This window comes from Melanotaenia boesemani, chromosome 15 (assembly GCF_017639745.1).
Source record: "Melanotaenia boesemani isolate fMelBoe1 chromosome 15, fMelBoe1.pri, whole genome shotgun sequence".
NCBI lineage: Eukaryota > Metazoa > Chordata > Actinopteri > Atheriniformes > Melanotaeniidae > Melanotaenia > Melanotaenia boesemani.
This window is the reverse complement of record NC_055696.1, coordinates 4,497,643-4,517,052: the sequence shown is the minus strand read 5'-3', so window position 1 is coordinate 4,517,052 and position 19,410 is coordinate 4,497,643. Positions and strand designations below refer to the sequence as shown.

The 19,410-nt window shown below is 37.3% G+C and overlaps 1 protein-coding gene across 2 annotated transcripts in view; it reads left to right on the top strand.

Annotated features, from left to right (window-relative positions):
• The window catches only part of gabra3 (gamma-aminobutyric acid type A receptor subunit alpha3), a 101,278-nt gene that overhangs the window by 48,396 nt on the left and 33,472 nt on the right, over positions 1-19,410 (top strand). For both annotated transcript variants that reach the window (XM_042009190.1, XM_042009189.1), the window contains exons 3-4: positions 7,313-7,434; positions 11,869-11,936. In XM_042009190.1, the coding sequence (XP_041865124.1) occupies positions 7,313-7,434; positions 11,869-11,936 (190 nt within the window). The remainder of the gene's footprint in view (positions 1-7,312; positions 7,435-11,868; positions 11,937-19,410) is intronic.

Below are 19,410 nucleotides of genomic sequence, written 5' to 3'. Positions count from 1 at the left end.
ACAGATTAAACCTGAGGTTTAATACACAGTATAGAATATGTTCATTTTTAGCCAAACCACAGGATCACTTCTTACTGTTTGTGAATACAGTATTCAAACTTCAGCAATCATTTTGGGAGCTTAAGAAGATTTGAGATAGAGTGCAGACTGTGAGAAGAAAGCAGTGAAATCAGAGAAATAAAATATTATCCCTGACATTTATCCCAGTACTTACACTCTGACATAAAAACATTCAAAACCATAACAGAAATGTATAACTCAGGCAGAGTTGGAGTAAAACAGCTGAAACTTGAGAACAGACCAGATTCATGACCATGACATCTGTATGTGCTGAGCAAGAGTAATAAAATATCCTGTAATTTGTGAAGCACTTTTAAATTCTGTGAAACCGGACGATGTAAAATAGCATCAACATATGGACATGGCACAATTTTAGAAATGCACTTTTTAAATTATGTAATGCACTTTGCAGTTTAACATCTTGTAATGCACGTTAGCGCTTGCACAGTGGAGCTAACATCCTGGTCATTGTGGTACTTAATTAATCAAATCAATAATATTTTGTTTTTTAGCATTTTCTTTTATTATTGTGCACTTTATTGTCCTTCTGCTACTAAAACTATGTAATTGACACATTGTGAAGGGACTGAAGATGGAAATTTGTTCTATTTGCATTTATATGTTCATTTATATGCATTGTCCTTTTCACATATATAAAGTGTGAAAAAAAGTTGATATCATTGCAGCTGCGTTCATTAGGCAGGACACGTGGCTGCATTGATGTGTGTGTTAATCACTAGAATATTCAGGTGGTCAATCTTGAGTGGATCCATCCGTGTCTCATAGCCACTGTAAAATAAGCAGTGTCATGGAGTTACTGAGTTTCCCTGTGCTTCATCAGAAGTTTATTTTTAATTGTTTCCTTTCATTTTGCTTTTTTTTTTGATGACCCCTTTGAGTCACAGCTCTGGCATCATTCTGATGAAGGAGAGAGGTGTATTTTAAAACAGTTTTTGGCTGTGGCCAAAAAGAAAGGTAATCACACCTCATAGACATTGCAGTTTGAATCATGACTAACTTAAATATCCTTCAAGTAAAGTCTTCACAAAATCTATAAAACTCAGCTTTCTGAGCTCTTTGTTCATTAACACTGCCAGAGCTCATTAGCTTACACTTGAGGTCCCATCCCTCACTATCTAAAGTGTTTCCTACACTTCCTGTTTTAAGTGGAAACACATCTCCTTATGGATCTAATGCCATTTCATGGACCCTGTAAGTTCATTAGAGCTACATCCACTAGTTTAATGACAATTTTCACTAAGCTCTTACTTGGTCATCCTTTCTTCTAGCCTCTTTGGATGTTGCTTCAGAGCTCTTTCCTTTCACTGATAATGAAACGATGGCCCTGCTGCATGTGTGGACAGAATTTAATCACATTATCTGTGTGAAATATTCAGCATTCAGGCTGTAAGATTAAATAACTTGCCACAAGGCTCAGACAGATCAGTGGCTAAATGAAACATAGATTTGCACACCTACCTTTAGCTTGTGTGATTACCCTTCCTCACTCAGGTCCATTTGCGATCATTCTGTCAGCTTATGAAGCACCTTGATCTCCTGCTACCTGCTCACTTCTCTCGAGCTCAGTCCACACCTCCTAGTTGGCTGTAAGCAACCATGTGCCATGAGAGACCACCACTACATCTCTTCTCTGACCAAGCCTGCAATCCTTCACCTGTCAGGCCGGTTCAGTGCACTAACCTTGGATCAGCGCCAGTCCACTCACTCAGCACATGCTTGCTCTGCTAACTCAGCCTGCTGGGACTACACACATTGGTTCCCACCAGGCTACAAAGCCTGCAGAAGCCTCCTATGTTGCCTGTCAGCCAAACACACCACTACTTCCACAGCAGAAACTGAACACTCAATTTTCTGCACTCAATTTATCATCCGTGAATTTATCATTGGTGTGAACATCTAGACAAGCAGATGTTTGCTGATGCTGGGATCAAAGACATTTGATGGAATCTCTGAAATATTGAAGAAAAAAGAAAATGAAAGAAAATCTGAGAAAGGAGAGCCCTTCATGTCATCTAGGAGTTTTGCAAATAGGGTGTCTTTCAGAAATGAGACTAAGCAATAATTAATTAAAGCCATACGTTTTTACAGAACACAACTAATTACTGGGTAATATTCCAAAAATGTGTTTTCATTAAAGAATATAAACTTCCTGAAAAGTTTTTGCACAATTGTGCTCCAGGACATTTATTCTTGACTTAGTACTTATCCCGTCTAATCATGCCATTAGAGAATCTGATTAAGAAGGTGTTAAATGTGCTCCTGCCTTATGTCAGTAAGTGATACCCAAAACAAAGTTATACATTTTAAACTGAAATCAATGCTCTCTGGTAAAGTGCTTGAGTATACTGTCAAATCATCTCTAGTAAACACTCTGTTGTTAAAACAAATTAAAAACTAAATTAAAAGGTAATTTAATTGCATCATTTGAAAGTATTGCTGTTGTTTTAATGAAAATTATGGTAACAAAACTTACTGACATCGGTGAAGAATCTTTTAACTAAAATCTATTTTTGATTATCTGTCAATCAAACCCCACCTCAGGCTTACATCCTACACAATTTATGCCTCTAGTAAGTGTGGGGTGTTGTTGAAAGTGTTTTTTATTTGGTAGTTGTTTTTGGTTTTCTTTTTTGTTTTGTTTTTTTGTCATAAATGGAAAATGGTGAGCCACCAGTGTGGGTTTTTCAATGACAGTTGCTACTGGTAGATATTTAGAGATGGGTGATGGCCCCTATTACTGAGATCATGTGAAACGTTTTATATGCACAGATGAATCTGTATTTCCTTTATTTAACAGCCTTATGAATCATCTGAGCCTGATGCCAGTTATCTCAAAATAGCAACAGTGAAGCATGGTTTGTCAATTTCAGTCCTATTAAATGACTGAATTTGGCGAATTTTTCTTAAACTGTGTGTTCACTTTAAATGAGCCAATCAGATAAGTTTATGATGATTGGCAACAAAGAGTTCATTTGTCACTACGGCAAAATGTGTGGTACAATGTAACCAAATTAAGCGCTTGCTACAATTAAACTACAGAGAGCAGAATCAGCTGGTTTTATATGTAATAAAAACAAACTGCATGGTTCTGGATTCTTTATATTTTTTCAGCAATAACACACAATTGAATCTAAAGATTGATGACATGCGTCACCAGCAGGTACATGAGGCTGAACGTCTGGGCATAATTATTGATGTCAGACTAACATGGAATACACGTATGAAAAAGGCATGTATAGGTCTGCCGTTTTGATAGGTGTGTTACGCTGATAGATTACAGTTTGTGATTCGTTGTGATATTTAATATTCAATTTAGCTACAGTAATTTCAAAATAAAACATTAAATGTTTAGTATCGCTCAGTTTGGCAGAAGGTGCTGGATGCTAATAACTAAATTATACAATATCTTGAGCGGACCTTACGACCTTACTTGCAAAAAAAATTACCAGAAAACTGCAATATAAGTACAGCTTCTTAAATTTCATCTAGGTTTTTAAGTTAATTTTCCTCGAGCTTTAATCATACAAGAGATGTGCAGTCAAAAACTAATCGCTAGTGGCTTCACACTCGGCTATGCTGAAACAATCCTGAGTAGTCGGGGTATGAATATGTATTCCAGTGAGTATGCCAAACTGTCAGGACAACAGTCTGTCATTGCAAACTGCAGTCTCTGACACTGATGCGGTCCTTGGGGTGACCAATAGGATAGCCAGGATTTAGTGCGGGGTGGCTACGGCCACCCCCCACCCCACCCCTCTGCCATTGGACAGATCCCAGGAACAAATACTGCAACAAGAAGCTGAGGATCCTAATACAAGAAAGAGAAATCCATTCTGAATTTTTAATTACTGACTAGAATTCTAATAATTTTGCTATTTAAATAAAAACATACATTCATATTTGTAGCAGCTACTTGTCCACCAAACATCAGGGATGTAATTAGACTGCTTCTTTCATGTACAGCAATGTTCAGGAATGTTTGGTGTAAAATTCTTATGTTGGGGCAAGAGAGCAAAAACTTTCTTTGCTTCAAACTTTGTATTGCTTGCATCTAATGTGAACTAGGGCTTTTTAACAGTTTTTCCCAGACTGGCCTCACACAACATTGTCAAACATCACTTATCTCATGATCAAATGCTCAGTATTCACTTTTAACATCATACTTCAGCTTCTGAACAGCTCCACAGAATAATACAATCCTAAAGCCTGGCAGTTATTAATAATGAACACTATTTATATACTGAGCCCCATAATCAATATTAAAGTTTAATAATATGTCGAATTTGGCATCAAGCTGAAATGGAAAAAGTGCCTTTTTGAAACCTAATGTATGCCTATTCAACCACAGTGATTCCACTGACCATGCATTTATCTTTATTATTACTAATACAACTAATTTCCTTGAAAATACAGTCAGGCTGTCGGTAATGTCAACCACTTTTCTTCATGTGTGAATAGTTGAAGAATATAATGACTATTTTATTCCTTCCTCGTTTCATATGTATTTATGTGCTGGATTTCAGACTGTGTGAATAATGAAGGGGACCCAGGAAGTGAAACTAGCTGCTGGCATGAGTGTAAACCCTGTGCGCTTAAACAGATTTTATGTCAGATTCAGAGAAACTGTCCCATTTCTGTGGCATCATCAGTGAATTTAAACAGCTGGCTTTTACTGCAAGAGTTTGGAACATGTGTGTGTGCTTCAGTAAAACATGCAGATGCTACTCACAACACAAGTGCTTTGTTTTCTTTTTAAGTAGATATTTTTGCATGGAGCAGACGTTACCAGAATGGTTTCTCAGGAACTGAAGGTTTCTCATTAATTTTTGAATTTGCACTTTGGTGGTCTGAGAGGCCAGAGAGGCTTTTTTGTCTGATGTACGATTCATCTTGAGTGAGACGTTACCTATTGGAGTTAAACTTGCCCCAGCCATTTCTTAAGCTTTTTGTATTTGGTGCTTTGTCTGCGCTGTTTCAAACTTGCATGCCTGTCAATTTTTGATAAGATCTGTGAAAAAGAATCCAGAAATAACTTGTATACTTTCTTCAAATATTCATGAGTGCTTTCTTACAATGTCATATTTTAGCATATCTTTGCCAGAGCCTAATTATACAGTTAGGTACCCATTTGACAACCAGAATATATCAAGCTGTGCCCCACTCAATGAGGTGCAGCTTGTGAGCTTAGCATTGGAAGGTTCAGTTTCAGAGGAATGCACTTTTGAGTTAGTAAGCCTAAAATACCTGACTTTATTTGGTTAATCGCTAGTACTCTATTCATAAGGCTACTATCCTAAATGCTTGTAGTATTTGCTGATTTGGCCACCTTCCTAAGTTTAATATCCATTACAGAAAACACTTCTTATGAAAAAATCATATTTGGAAAATCAGTGTCGCTGTTGACACTGCAGCCAAATAAAAATGCCTTAAGAAGTCAATCAAAAATAATTGCCGATGTGATCCAAATGCAGTTCAGGTGCACAGTCTGTTGCCTGCAGCTCTTCTTCTCTCTGCTTTCTCTCTTGCAGTTGCACTGCTTCAGCTACTCAAACTGATACAAAATATGTCAGCAACCACTGTTGTTTTATTAATGCATTTTAATAGTAACAAACTTGTCTTTCCATCTGTTTCTGAACATTCAAAGAACATTTTAACCTTCAGATGTTGCAGCTGCAGAATCAGCTGTTTTGGTGGAGCTCCAGTACAGTTAGCTATATGAATATTGAGCAGTCAGTGAGTCAATCATTGAGTCAAAGCTGAACTCTAACAGTGAATAACATGTACTTTACTATAAATTCCTCGTGTTGATGAGTTTGTGTGTAAGGTGCACTCTTATCACTAACAGTAAAGGAATCTGAGTGGTGCAGTGATGTGAACTGAATGCAGATCTTAAAAAAAATCTGATGGATTTTGATTTAAGGGCAATCTGAACGCCTTTGACAGCATGTCAAATGACCACTACACATGATTGGAAAATGAGGATGAACTTTCTTTATTATATCTGATCCTTGTGAATTCTCTGCCATTACCATTTAGCATCTTGATGCACAATAATAAAAATAAAAGTCCTTGTCATTTTTGGGCAGCAAGACTGTCATTTAACTTCATAATGGCCTAATTGTCACTTAGTGCACACCTTTAGTGTATGTTTAGGGTCTCAGAAGGCTGTGTTTATCCTTTAAAAAGTAAAAAAATGTTATTACCGACTAGGTGATCAACTATAATGTGAATGCTGACGCCTAAGTGAGGCAGCATTTTTAATGCCCACCTATTTCCTCAAAATTGCCACTTAGTGACTGAAATAATTTACCAACATGCTGAAACTTAAGTCTGTTCTGTTCAGAACATGTATTTATGTGATTTGAACATCCCAAGCTGATTATAATTAATTTCAAATTACCCATAAACAGTAGCAGGAAGTGTTAGAAATATAGCTTACATCTATTATTATTGTGTTCACCTTACACATAGGATACTATAGGATTCCTCTCAGCAACATTCAGGATACAATTTAACACTGAATTCCTGGAAGCTTCTTCCTTAGAGAAAGATGCTAGGTTGGGTCTGCAATAGCGCAGCAGCACATGGAGTCGTGGTTGACGAGGATTGCTTGGATATTATAGGTCAGGTCCTCGGGGCATTTTAGTTTAATTAAAGATGGTGCCCATTAACTCATCAGTGCTCCACCTACATTATCGTGACCTATTCATCTTACCTCCATATTGTTCTGCAGGGGATTTGGGACAATGTAAAATAATAAGAGTGGCTGATAAGATATGATGAATTCTCTAACAAAACACTGCAGAGAGAGAATCAATTACCGAGCAGAAGTTTTTCATTTTTATATATGAATGCTCAAAACTATAAAGACAGTAAAACAAGACCAAACTAAACTACATATTATTCTAATATGGCCTAATGCCCTCAATAGGCACTGATCTAAACTGTCAAACTTCTGTCCACAATAAGTGAATAAATTATAAATCCAACATTTAAAATAATTAGATTCTTTTTGTTTGTGTAAAGACAATAAATCGTTAAAGTATTGATTTCTGTGACCTCAAAACAGAAATGTGTACTGTGAGAACATAGATTGTTTGTAACAAAGAGCAGATTTTCCCACCATTAATTATTGTAGGTGTGTCAGACTCACTGCATCAGATACAAAACAACATAACTTATACATTTCTATTTTTTGACTCAACCATTGTCTTTCCATCTTTACCTGCAGGGCAGTTGTTGGACACAGAGAGCCGCTGCCTGATGATAGCAAAGACAATATCACCATTTTCACCAGAATCCTAGACAGGCTGTTGGATGGATATGACAACAGGCTACGTCCAGGGCTGGGAGGTAAGCAGCAGTACTATGTTAGAGAAATCACAGACACCTACATGGAAAAAAGATTTCAGACAGGAAATATACAATATCACACTGCTCACTGCACAACTGCTCTCAAAACAAGTGTGCATCTGTATGACTTATTACAAGGTGTCATACATGCTTAATGTTCTTTATCAGTTATGTCAGAAGAGATTGTTATTTATGTAATGCGTCTGTAAATAATCTTAAAGCATAAAGGTGAAGACAAAAGAAAATATACTGTGTAGGTCTCGCATTAAAATAGAAATTCTTTTCCATTGGGGCTTCCACTCCAAACATTTGGCTCCTTATAATTTAATGTAATGAAAATGAGATTTAATTAGTTTCTCAGTAGAAAAGCAGCTTTAGTTTAAGCAGCAAAATGCCCCTGATTCTCAAAGCTGGGGTAACTTTAATAAAAATAACAGAAAGTAGAGGTTGGCAAGACTTTCAGGGGCTGCATCAGCAATGGTTAATGTGATGAAGTTTATAAGGTTAATAAGGTACTTCCATGTCTTCCATGCAATGTATAGACCCATGTGTACTGCAAGCAGGATCCTTGAGAGCCAGTGTGTCGTTCTCTCATCAATTGCAAGCCAGTGTAGTTGTAGTTTTTGTCATGGATCAGTCTAAAAGTCAGCAACTGCTGCTAATACAATACATGGTAGTTTGTAATGATTATAGACCAGCAGTGGGATCATGATGAAGTCAGGTCAGTCTGTGCAGACTTGTTATGGAAATGTACCTTCCCTCGGGTGGAAGTCTTTGTTCAATCATGCCCAAATGGCAAATAAGCATATATGTCAGTGGAAATCCCACTAATTGAGGCCATTTCATCCAAATATTCATCCCTCCAAGGGCAACATACTGAATAACAGCAGGCCCATATGCTCAAGCAGGCTTTACTATTTCTCAGCCAGCCAGCTGGAACGTCCATTTCTGCTCGACTGCTTGTTGCTGAAGCTGTGAGCGTGCCTACCGGACTCTGTGGCAGCAACCAGGAAGACGAAGTGCACACAGGTCGTTATTGTCATGTTCCACCTTTGTTCACATCTCAAAGGCATCAAAATGATGACCAGTGAGGGCTGAAAGGGATGGAGCTCTGTCTGACTGTAAAGTTTTATGTAAAAGCAGGTGTTTTTTTCCAGTCTTGTGTCTGGATTGTCTGGATTTTGCCCCTTGATCTGAAAAAAAAAGAAGAAGAAATTAACCACCAGAGCTACAAAGGTCAGTAGAGTGTCATTGTCTAGGAGGCGAACCATATGGTTTTATGCCCCTCACTGTGCCATTATATACTTGAATTTATGTAATAGCATGTGCTACAAGGCAGATGTCATTACACTATGAATGCTTAAGTTGTATAGAATTTCCATATTTTAAACATCCTTTGTGTTAATTTAGCAGAAAGGTGGTCACATCGAATATCTTTTAATTACATTTCTTACATCACCGAAAATATAATAAAGCCTTCACAGCTCACTCATTTTGGGTGCTTGTGGCAGCAAAAACATTATCTATTTTATACACATGGAAAAGGTCATGTTTTTTCAAGTTGACGCCCTGAAAATAGGAACACATCAATCACTTAAGGAGCTGCAGAAAAATTTGAGTCTGTCTTGAGCAATTTGTTACAATAAACAGGATATAGTTTATAAATCTGTAAAAGTAAGAAATTTTCTGCTAATGCATTAGATTAGCATTAGAACAGAGCTTGTGCCTGTTGTCCAGCTTCTTGCCTCTGAGAAACAGTCCTGTGGGACCAAACCAGACACGAGACTGGAGAAAAACTGGGAAAAAAAATCATTTTATTTTCAGCGGTTTCTATTAGATCCGCTCCACGCTCCTGTGCATTGTTGCAAACAGAAACAGGGCAACTCATTCTTTTTCCTGCCTATGTCTCCCATGCAAACTGCTGACTTTGTGTTGTGATAATCGCACGTTTGTGAGAACCATTTGTGTCGTAGGAGTGATTAATGTGGAAGTGGATGTTGTCCTTCTGTGGGGCCCTTTGCCAAAGGATTAGAGACTTCACCTGTGGGTGGTCACTTAGATCTGGGACACAGTTAGAGTCGAGGATCCATTCACTTTTGGAGAAAAGCCTCATTTATCTCTACATGCTGCTCCACTGAGAGCAGTAGTTTGTCTCGCCACTGACCTAAGAGTCCGCTTTACACAACCGTCCCAGACGTGCCCCAGTGTGTGTCCCAGTCCACACTGAAGAGGGCAAGTTTACTCTGTTAAGACTTTCATGTTGTGTCCTTCCTAATGTTACTTTTTTTTTTAGTCTGCACATCAAGTCTTGACTAACTGATCAATTTTATAATTGTTACAGTTAACAGGAATCATCTATAAATTATTATGACAGAGCCCTGTATAGTAACATAATGTGCAATGATACATGTAATTATAATTAAAGAAGTACATTCGCCCAAGGAACATACAGAGCCAAAAAGCCTGGTAACAGTTGTATTAAATTTACACTACATTAAACCTCATGTTTAATGCAATCATCATGTGTGTATAGCTGTGTAATGGCTGCGTATTATTCAAATTAAAAGAAAAAGAAAGAAAGAGAACACACAGACACATATGCTGAATGCTGAGCTGCTGCATTTTGTTCCTGAGTGATGAGTCTCTTGGGGACTGTTAATGTTTTTGGGGCATGCTAACTAAAATTTATTTGGGTCAAAAGGGACATCAACTCTCCAAAGTTACAGACTCTGGCTTGGCCCGAAGCAGATTTTATGCTTTGGTGGACCAAACTAGCCTGAGCCAAACAAAAAGGTAGTTTTATTTAACAAACATCTTTCAAAAGCATCTTTGAAGTTGCTCATAACATTTTGCCTGAATTGAGGTCAGGGTGGAGAAGCCCTCCTGGGCCAAGTCCTTGAGAGTCTTATTATTAATGCTGTCAAGCTCTGCTTTACATTTTAGGACATGTTTAATGCTGTTGTTCTAGTATTGTGTTTTCAAAACTGCTGTCTGTGGCACAGCAACAAGAACATGGATTGGACAATATTAAATAGAAACACAGCTTGAATCCTTGAATTTAACCAACCAGGGCTACACTAATACTTCACTGGGCAAGCATACAGCAGTAAACCCAATAGTTGAAAACCATTTACAGTTTTCTTCGTCTGCAAAACCACGGCTCAAATACATCATCATTTCCCCTACAAATTCTGAAAGCAGAAGAATCCAGTTAAACTAAACAAAAAAGTTATACTTCATAAATTATTTATCAAGAAACATATTGTCTCAGGCCTCGTGCCTGAGACTACAGTTCTCTAGTCAAAATGTATAGCCAGTGAAGATAAAAAGGTTGATTATTAATCATTCAGATCATTTAAGGTCTTATCATTCACAGTGTTGTATTTTAGTGTTTTAAATAAGCTATATTTTACTACTGTAGTTGGTTGTTATCAATACTGCTACTTCTATTACTCAAAAGTACAATATGATGCAGTGAAATGATTTATTTAAAGCTTTATTTAAGGTCTCAAATATGCCTGTACATCTCACTACTGTTAATCAGTGTTTGTGTCTGAAGCTGAGCTGCAGCTGTTTCATTTAGGGCTGGTGATTGTTGCCACAAAGCTGTAATTTTATTGAGACAGTTCAATGTGATGACTACATGATATGAACTCATTTCATTTACTAAAACCTGTATATTCAACGTACTGTTTCCAAATTAATAAGTTTAACTCTTTTATCTGTAACACTGTACCCCAGCATCAGTTAGTCAGCTGTCAACCAAAGACACATCTCACAATGACTAAAGTCCACCATCAGATCAGGAGAACACTGAAGAGGAAGTCCACTACTTTCCAGCAAGGAGCCTTGGCATTGTTCTGTACTTCAATTAAAATCACATGGATGAAACAAAGGGCTGTTTTCTGTGGAAAAACAACACAATAATAGAACCTAGTTTTGAAAAACTGTTTTTTGTTTTTTTTGTTTTTTTTTTTAAGGGATAGCACTAAACATAGGAACCATATCCCCTGTGTAAAGCACGGTGGAGGTTGTATCATATTTTTCCACAACCAGAGATGAAAAAGACAATGGTCACTGGTTAAATGCTGTAAACAGAATGCTGGTTCCCCAAAAATGGCGGATTAATCCCATAGTTCTGTGTGCATTTATATGCACATTCTCTAAAAAATAAGCTTGGGAAAGACGGTGTCCTGAAAACAATCCAATAGAAATATTGTACAAGGTCCTGAAAGGACTAAAACATGTAAGAAATGTGTACAGTAGCTGTTCTGTACAGAGAAATTGGGTGAAAATTGTCTTATGTGAACCGTTTTGGGAATATTTTAAAATATCAGGCATGCAAAGAGTGTAACAAAATTAGTGCTGCAGCAAGTTTTCTCATATTGAGACTGTACTTTAATGTGTGTTGGTCCTTGTTATCTCTTTCCTCAGAGAGCGTGACAGAAGTGAGGACAAACATCTATGTGACGAGTTTTGGGCCAGTGTCTGACACAGACATGGTGAGTATCCCTCTCTTCTCCTTTCTCCCTCTGATCAGAACCATGAATCTTGAAATCCAAAGAAACAAGCTAATACACTTTACTTGTAACTTCGTATAAGTACTTGACAAAAGTGCTTGGATGATACAAGCATCTGAATAACAGAATTTAATTTCAGCAATCAGAGAATAAAATCTATTTTAAAATATTTTTTATGTTATACTGCGTGAAATATCGGCATCTTGAAATGCTTGAAATTAGTCCTACTGAAAAAAACGGATTAGAATAAAATTAAGAATGTGATGGCAGCAAGGTTTCCAATTACTCTGACTTTGCATATAAAACAGTCAATTAACTTTAGGAGGGGAAAAAACAAGCAGAGTGCAGTAAAAGATTACACGCAGGAAAAGATTACTCCTCTAACGTGATGCTGTTTACGTCAATCAATGCATTTTAAGTCAAGCTGATTTGAGTCAAAGTGCTCTCCTTTCAAGCAGTACTACTCTGGGAGAAATTCTGTTCCTTAGATGAACTCCTATAAGCAGCAGGTGCTGACATGCTTCAAGCTTTGTCTCGCAGCCTCATGCAGCAATTGACATATTTGACCATGCAGTTCTAATTGACCATCTTGAGCTCTTGGTGGTTTCTGTGGTTCAGCATTGAAATGGCTTGACCGCCTGTTTGACATCTCACTAGACAGGTTCATACTGCCTCTACATCAGAGTTCCCTGGAGGAGCTCATTTTCATCCTGTCAGACTCAGACCTCACATGAGTCAATGAGGATTTCCTGAGGTTTTCACAGACCCATGTCAACACTGTTGTGACCCAACGTCATTAAAAGATTAAAAATGTTTAGATACAAATATTCATTTTTATAATCAGCTTAATATATCGATTATTAATGTTAATATGGAAAACCACCACATTAACTGTAATCTAATGGCCATGTGGATGCCATTAGAGTACTAGTAATTAACTGATTAAATAATTAGTTGAAAAATTAATTAAATCAAATCAATCAAGACACTAATGACGTAAATTCTAATTCAAAGGGACTCATAACACGATTCAAAGGAGAAAAATCCCCAGACCATGACCAGTTATAGTAGATATGAATATTTGTTAACTAGTTTAAACATGCATAATGTCAGGGGAAATATTTACAATAAGGGTTTGAATGGGAAAAACATAAATCAAGCAACATGCGAATATGATGTTCAAACCAGAAGCAAAGTTTCAATCTTTCCTTTGGCAAAGACCGGAATAGCTACGACACAATTAAAGTGAATGGTAGAAGCAAATGTCATCTTGTCTCATCGATGGTATTTATCACTTGAGCTCTATGTCAAGTAACACTGTGCATTTCCAGTTTAAATTAATAGTTATTAATACCTTAAGGTGCCTTGTGCTGAAAACATTAAACTATTTATTGTTATGAATGTGCTTTTCTGTTCCCCAACTATTTGCTTGCTAGAACAAGCAATATCCTTCACAAATATATTATATATACACCTCTCATATTAATAATACGGAAGTTCTAGAGCCAGCAAGCATTTTTCCATTTTTGCTGCTTTTGATGATACATGTCCTACTTTATGTGGATGTCATGGATAGATCACATCTGTAAATTAAGTATTGTAGATCCTGAGAAATGATAAAGAAATTTACTGAAGCACAGACCTTTATTTTTACACTGTAGAATGGCAGTTTTTATTATCCTTTCTCCCAAAAAAAATTACTCTTGCATACACTGGATTTAACTAAGCAAATAGGTAGGAGCCTCCTATCAGTTCATTACTTCATTACTTTTCAGCTGGCAATAGTTTTTTTTAACCCCAACTGATGCAATGAGTAGCTTCTCATTTCTTAAACTAGAATCACTCAGAGAGCATTGACCTCTGCCAAGCCATAGAAAGCCTGAGAAAATCCCTAAAAGGCCCACCCAGTTATCAACCCCATGCCAACACACTTATGAATAATTCAAGCTAATATCATTTTCATTATAGATGCCACATCTTATTTAGAATCACTGGAAACATACCCTTAAACACTGTGATGGACCAAGCGCGGAAGGACCAACTGGCACAGTTTTAAAGTTCAAAAAGGGTTTTATTTTAACCCTCCAAAAATAATCCAAAAACAGCTTACAAAACATTTGAGTATTCAGGCCCATAAAAAGATCAATGTAATGGAACTCTACTTCAATAACTGGTAACAAAAATAACTAACTCAAACAAAATGAAAAAACTGACCAAACAAATGAGATGCAAGAGTAAATTTAAATAGTGGCTGATCAGCCCAAACAAAAAGACACAAAAAGGTAACACATAAAAACCTAATTAAGGTAATAAAAGAAAACCTAAACCCAATTTAGGTGATCAGCTTTCACTTAAACATTTAGTGAAATCAAATCTAAGAAAAACAACAGTAGAACTCAGGGCGATGTTTAATAGTGAAAGTAAGAGCATTTCCTCACAAACAAGTTAGTGAAGGGAACTGAAGAGATTGGGACCTAACAGCTGTGTAGCCATAAGAAACTAATCGGTGAAGCTAACCAGAGAAACTCTGGAGCAATGGAAGAAGGTTATGTGGTCTGATGAGTCCCGAGTTACCCTGTTCCACAGTGATGGGTGCATCATGGTAAGAAGAGAGGCAGATGAAGTCATGACTAGTGCCTACTGTACAAGCCTGTGGGGGCAGTGCTATGATCTGGGGTTGCTACAGCTGGTCAAGTCTAGGTTCAGCAACACAGCTGCAAAAACTGTGTGCTACTACAGGGCAACACAATTTACACGATTTTCACAGACTTAAAGGTACATATGGTAGCTAATCACCATTACAAACAGCATCAATTTCCTCATAAGCCTTCAAGCCAAGAGAAGCGTTGTTATAATAGATGCAGTTGCTACAGTTTGCACCATGTAAAGATACGAACATTATGACAATATAAACCCTTTTGTGTGGAGTCACATTGGGTCAGTAGTTGATTCGTCTGAGTGGCCCAGGACACATTTTTATTTAGACTGCAAATGTCGATAAATGCATTCTAGACCACCTCTGTGCTCTGTGTGTCCTGTGTGGTCAGATCTTAGTGTGTCCTCAGTGTAAACTGTTTTTATTCAAGTCTTTATTTAGTGTTAATTTGTGAATGGATTACACAGGACTAATATTGATGACATATGTAAACAATGCCAGAGTCCAGTGCCAAACATTTCCCAGAGGGCTCGGGGAGTAGGGCAAAACGGAGCTCAATCAATTTTAATGGTCCTATTTTAAACTATGTATCAATTTGCCAGCAATCGATACCAAGTTAAACACTGATTGTAACAGAATAGATGAATAAATGAATAAAGTGGCTAAAAAAATAATTAATAAAGGAATGTACTTCATCTTAAGAGAAAAATGCTCTGTGTTTTCAGCGGTCTTTGATTTCCAAACAGAAGACCATCCCTGACACTGTAAAGATAAAGTATATGAAACTGTGGGCTGGCTTTGGGAGAGAGTGTTGGCTCGCTTGCTTTATTATAATAGACAGTGCTTTATCTTTTTCAGGACATATCACCTTTGGGGTCTCACAGAGCTCAGTTCTAGATCTAGTTTTATTCTTTTCACATACTCCACTTGGCAGGAGCATGAATCATTAGTACAGGACAAAGAAACCCACTTGTGGTGATGTTTTGGGCAGATCTATACAGTGAAGTCACCGTAGGTGTATTCTATCTGGCATTGAAAGCAAACACGCACACACACAGACAGCTCTTTGTCTTGTAATAAGTGCCAGTAGAGTTTGCTTATCTGCTCTTATATGTGGTTTAAAAAAAAAAGTCAAATTTTTTTATCTTCGCATTGCCTCATCAGTTTCTGATCCTCACCCAGCCAAAGCTCCATTTTGCCCCCAGGCTACATTGAGTTTTCTTGCTCAGGATGAGCATGAAGACTGCACACAGGCTTCAAGCATTTCCTTTCAAGATTTTCCACAGTCCAGTCTCAAAAGATGATGAGGTTTTGGTCCTTAGCAGGCGTCACACAATGGAATCTCTGCATTACACTGCAATATTTATCACTTTACTGTATCATTCAAAATCTTCAGTGTTTAATTATTATTGCAGACACATTGCAAAGATCCAGTCATATAGCTCTACATGTAATTTTCTGAATTTGCTTTATAATATAACACCAAAGCATTAAGCATTAGTGCAATTAAGAAAAACAAAGCTATTGAGATTCACTTCTGTCTTTATCCTGCACCTCAATAGTTTCCTTCAATAAAATCTAAGAAAGCCTACCCTCCAAAATGGAAGAATTAGTAAAAGACTGCATGAATGAAATGACTGTCACAGATCTGAGATCTTGTGCCCTTTTAACAGAGCAAGGGAATGACAAGACAAGGCCAATGATTATACAGAACAGTGAGCAAATGTGCATGGTAGGCTTCGCTAAAAAAGTAGGTCTTGACTGTAAACTTGCATAATGAGATTTATGAATGACAAGATTGATGACTGGCTCCAAGTCGTTGGGGTGCTTTCTGAGGGCAAGTGTGTGGGATGGTGCCTATTTTTCTTTTGTGTTAACAGAACAAAGACTGTTGCATGTAGTGAGCAGAGCCCAGGTTTTCAGATAGATGTAAAGAAAAATGTGATGAGCTGAGGGAAAGTTATTTTTATAGATGTGTATTTGGGCTTTGAAGACTTTGAGTTTGGGTACTTAGAGCCGATAAAAGCGTATCTACAGTAGGTCAGGGTCTTGTGATTGTGTTTTCTGGATCATGAGTTTCGAGGCTACTAAAAGTGTGGAGTGGAACAGACAGACTATGAAGCACTGCAGTAATCAGGGAAACAATAGTGTGGACCAGTTTTGTAGGTCAGTTGAAAGAGAGGAAATGGCTAATCCTGGAGGTATCTGAGATGTGGAAGAAAGTTTTTTTTTTAGATGCTTCCCTGATGTATTCACCAAAGAAAAGTTCTGTTTTGAAGACAAATCCCCAGAGATTATCTAATAATTCTGTTCTGATGCAGCTATCAAGTCACTAAAACAAAGAGAAATGCACAGCTTGGAGCATATTTAAAGAAAACTTTATCTCAACTTACAATGCTTGGCTGTTTTATAAAAGACAGTGTCCTTAATGAATCCTTTTTCCAGAAAAGTTTCAAAAAGGATCAAAACTTAAATCTGTGATTTGTTAATTAATCTGAATTTTGATTTAAGAGGCAGACTAAGCCCAGACAGAGTCCATTTTCTTTTTTTACATCAGAGACTTGATTTTCAAGCACATTTATTGTTTGTGGTGGTATAACAGGTTCACATGTAGTGTCAGAGGGGGTTTCTAGCCCTGGCCTTGACACATTGACATTTCCCCAAACTCCAAGAATATTTTAGTATTCTCTGTATCATCCACCTTTTGATTGAAAAGAAACTATGATTCTATAAAATGTCTTTCTTTGGCTCTCAACTTTTTAGAGTGTATTACTGGTATTAATTTTTAGATTTATTAAACTTTTTCTAATAAAGCTGAAGCATTTAAGAAAGTGTAAAAATGCTGATGGGCTGATTCGGATTTCACCCCAACTACCTATTTGAGTCTGCCTCCAATGCCTCCAGTAAATTATTATTATTATTATTGTCTTTTTTTCCTTGTTTTATTTCCTTATTCTCCCCAATTTAAAAATTGTTTATACCAACATATGTCATAATTTATTTACCCACACAGGTACCTGCTCCTTTGTGTTTTTGTTTGTCAAATCTGTCTCCTTCTTTGTCTTTCTTTCTTTCTTTTCTGTGCCAACTTGTAAGAGCAATGCATCTAATAGTCTTTGAGATATTTCACTGCAGACCAAAGAGAATAACTGACCGACACTGTTATCCCAAGAGTAATGCTACTAGTGCGGCTAGAAATGTAAAGCTTAAATGCTTTGAGAGATTATTAAAGCTGAGATGCTCCTTGACAGAGCACACTCTATACCCAAGGCATGTCATACTTTTATGTTGTGTACATTCAGTGGTCCAATTACCCATCTCTGGAACATCAACTGTCCCAGAAATGCCTGCTTCTCGCTCACCCTGAGGGCCACTCCTTCAGCCTTCTACTAGACTCCAATACATCTGCCTTAGTCTTCCATATTGCAACAGGAGAGATGGCTAACTGCATATCGATGTTAGACTCAAATAGTGGGCCAATTACATGGCTTGTAGTTCAGGGGTTTCACAGACAATTTTTGCAGATTTTTATATGATGAATGTAGGTTATGATCTTGATGCTGATCTTTGGTAAGTAGGTGGATGTGTTTGTCTACCACAAGCCTTTCATTTCCGTCTTACTTCTTCCCTCTCAGTGATTCTGCAACAGTCACATCTCATTCGCATGCATGCAGTGTCCCGGCACATGTACCTGTTTCATGGTGGGATTTGACAGGCCTTTGCTGATGGGAAGTGATTCAGGTTGTCACATGTGCTGTGCTAAAACTTGTTTTGACAAGATATCAGTGATGGCCTGATCTCCACAGGACTGCACATTTTCTGGGGGCAAAACCTTGAAAATATGAGATTTTCAGCCTGCAGCTGTATGCCTAAAATTCAGAAATCTAAATATTTCAAGGTCTTTACATAAAAGATGGATGTTTATGCTACTAAAATTTGAAGGTGAACCCCTGGATTCTGTATCAATCATGCTGTCCTTGTTCAAAGACTTGCAAGCCCAATTAAACCTCTTTTCACACATTGCATGCAAAATTTCGATTTGCCCTCCCAGCACCTTTCAGAAAAACTATACTCTTAAAATAGGGCTTAATTTTATTTTTTCCCCACTCACCATACAGGTCAATGTATTCCCATGCGTCACAAGATGATTTATGTTCGGAGCAGGAGCATTTGAAAGCAGAGCAGGCAAAGAGGGTTTTTTTTTTGTGATCCAAACCCCCTGTATATTGTTAAATTGCATTTTGAAGGTAATATGACACTAAAACGCAAGTAACCTGCAGTCATTTGGCAATGGAAGCAAATCTTTGCTGTACAATGGCCTTAAAGTAAAATTTTATTTTCTGAACCTGGAAAACAAAATGTGAATGCTGTACAGAAGAACAATAATAATCTATCCATCCAAAGTCTTTTTAAAGCAGTGATCCTAAACTCCGGGACTCAAGGGCCACTGGTCTGCAGGTTGTTGTCTGTGTCAGCACACCTGATGCAAATTAATGTATCATTGTGCAGAACTTGACAACTAGCAGCTGGATCCATACCATTTAAATCAGGTGTGTTGAAACAGGGAAACATGTAAAGCACATATGAAAGTGGCCCTTGAGGGCCAGAGTTTGGGATCCCTGCTTTAAAGAGATGTTGGAAGAAAAAATCCAGATTTTCTCTGAATGTATGTCTTGTGTCACTGTTCTTAGTTTGTTTTATTTATTTATTTATTTATATATGTATGTATGTATTTTCATTAACATTAATAGCATGGATGCTATCATATATATATATGATATAGCATCCATGCTATTAATG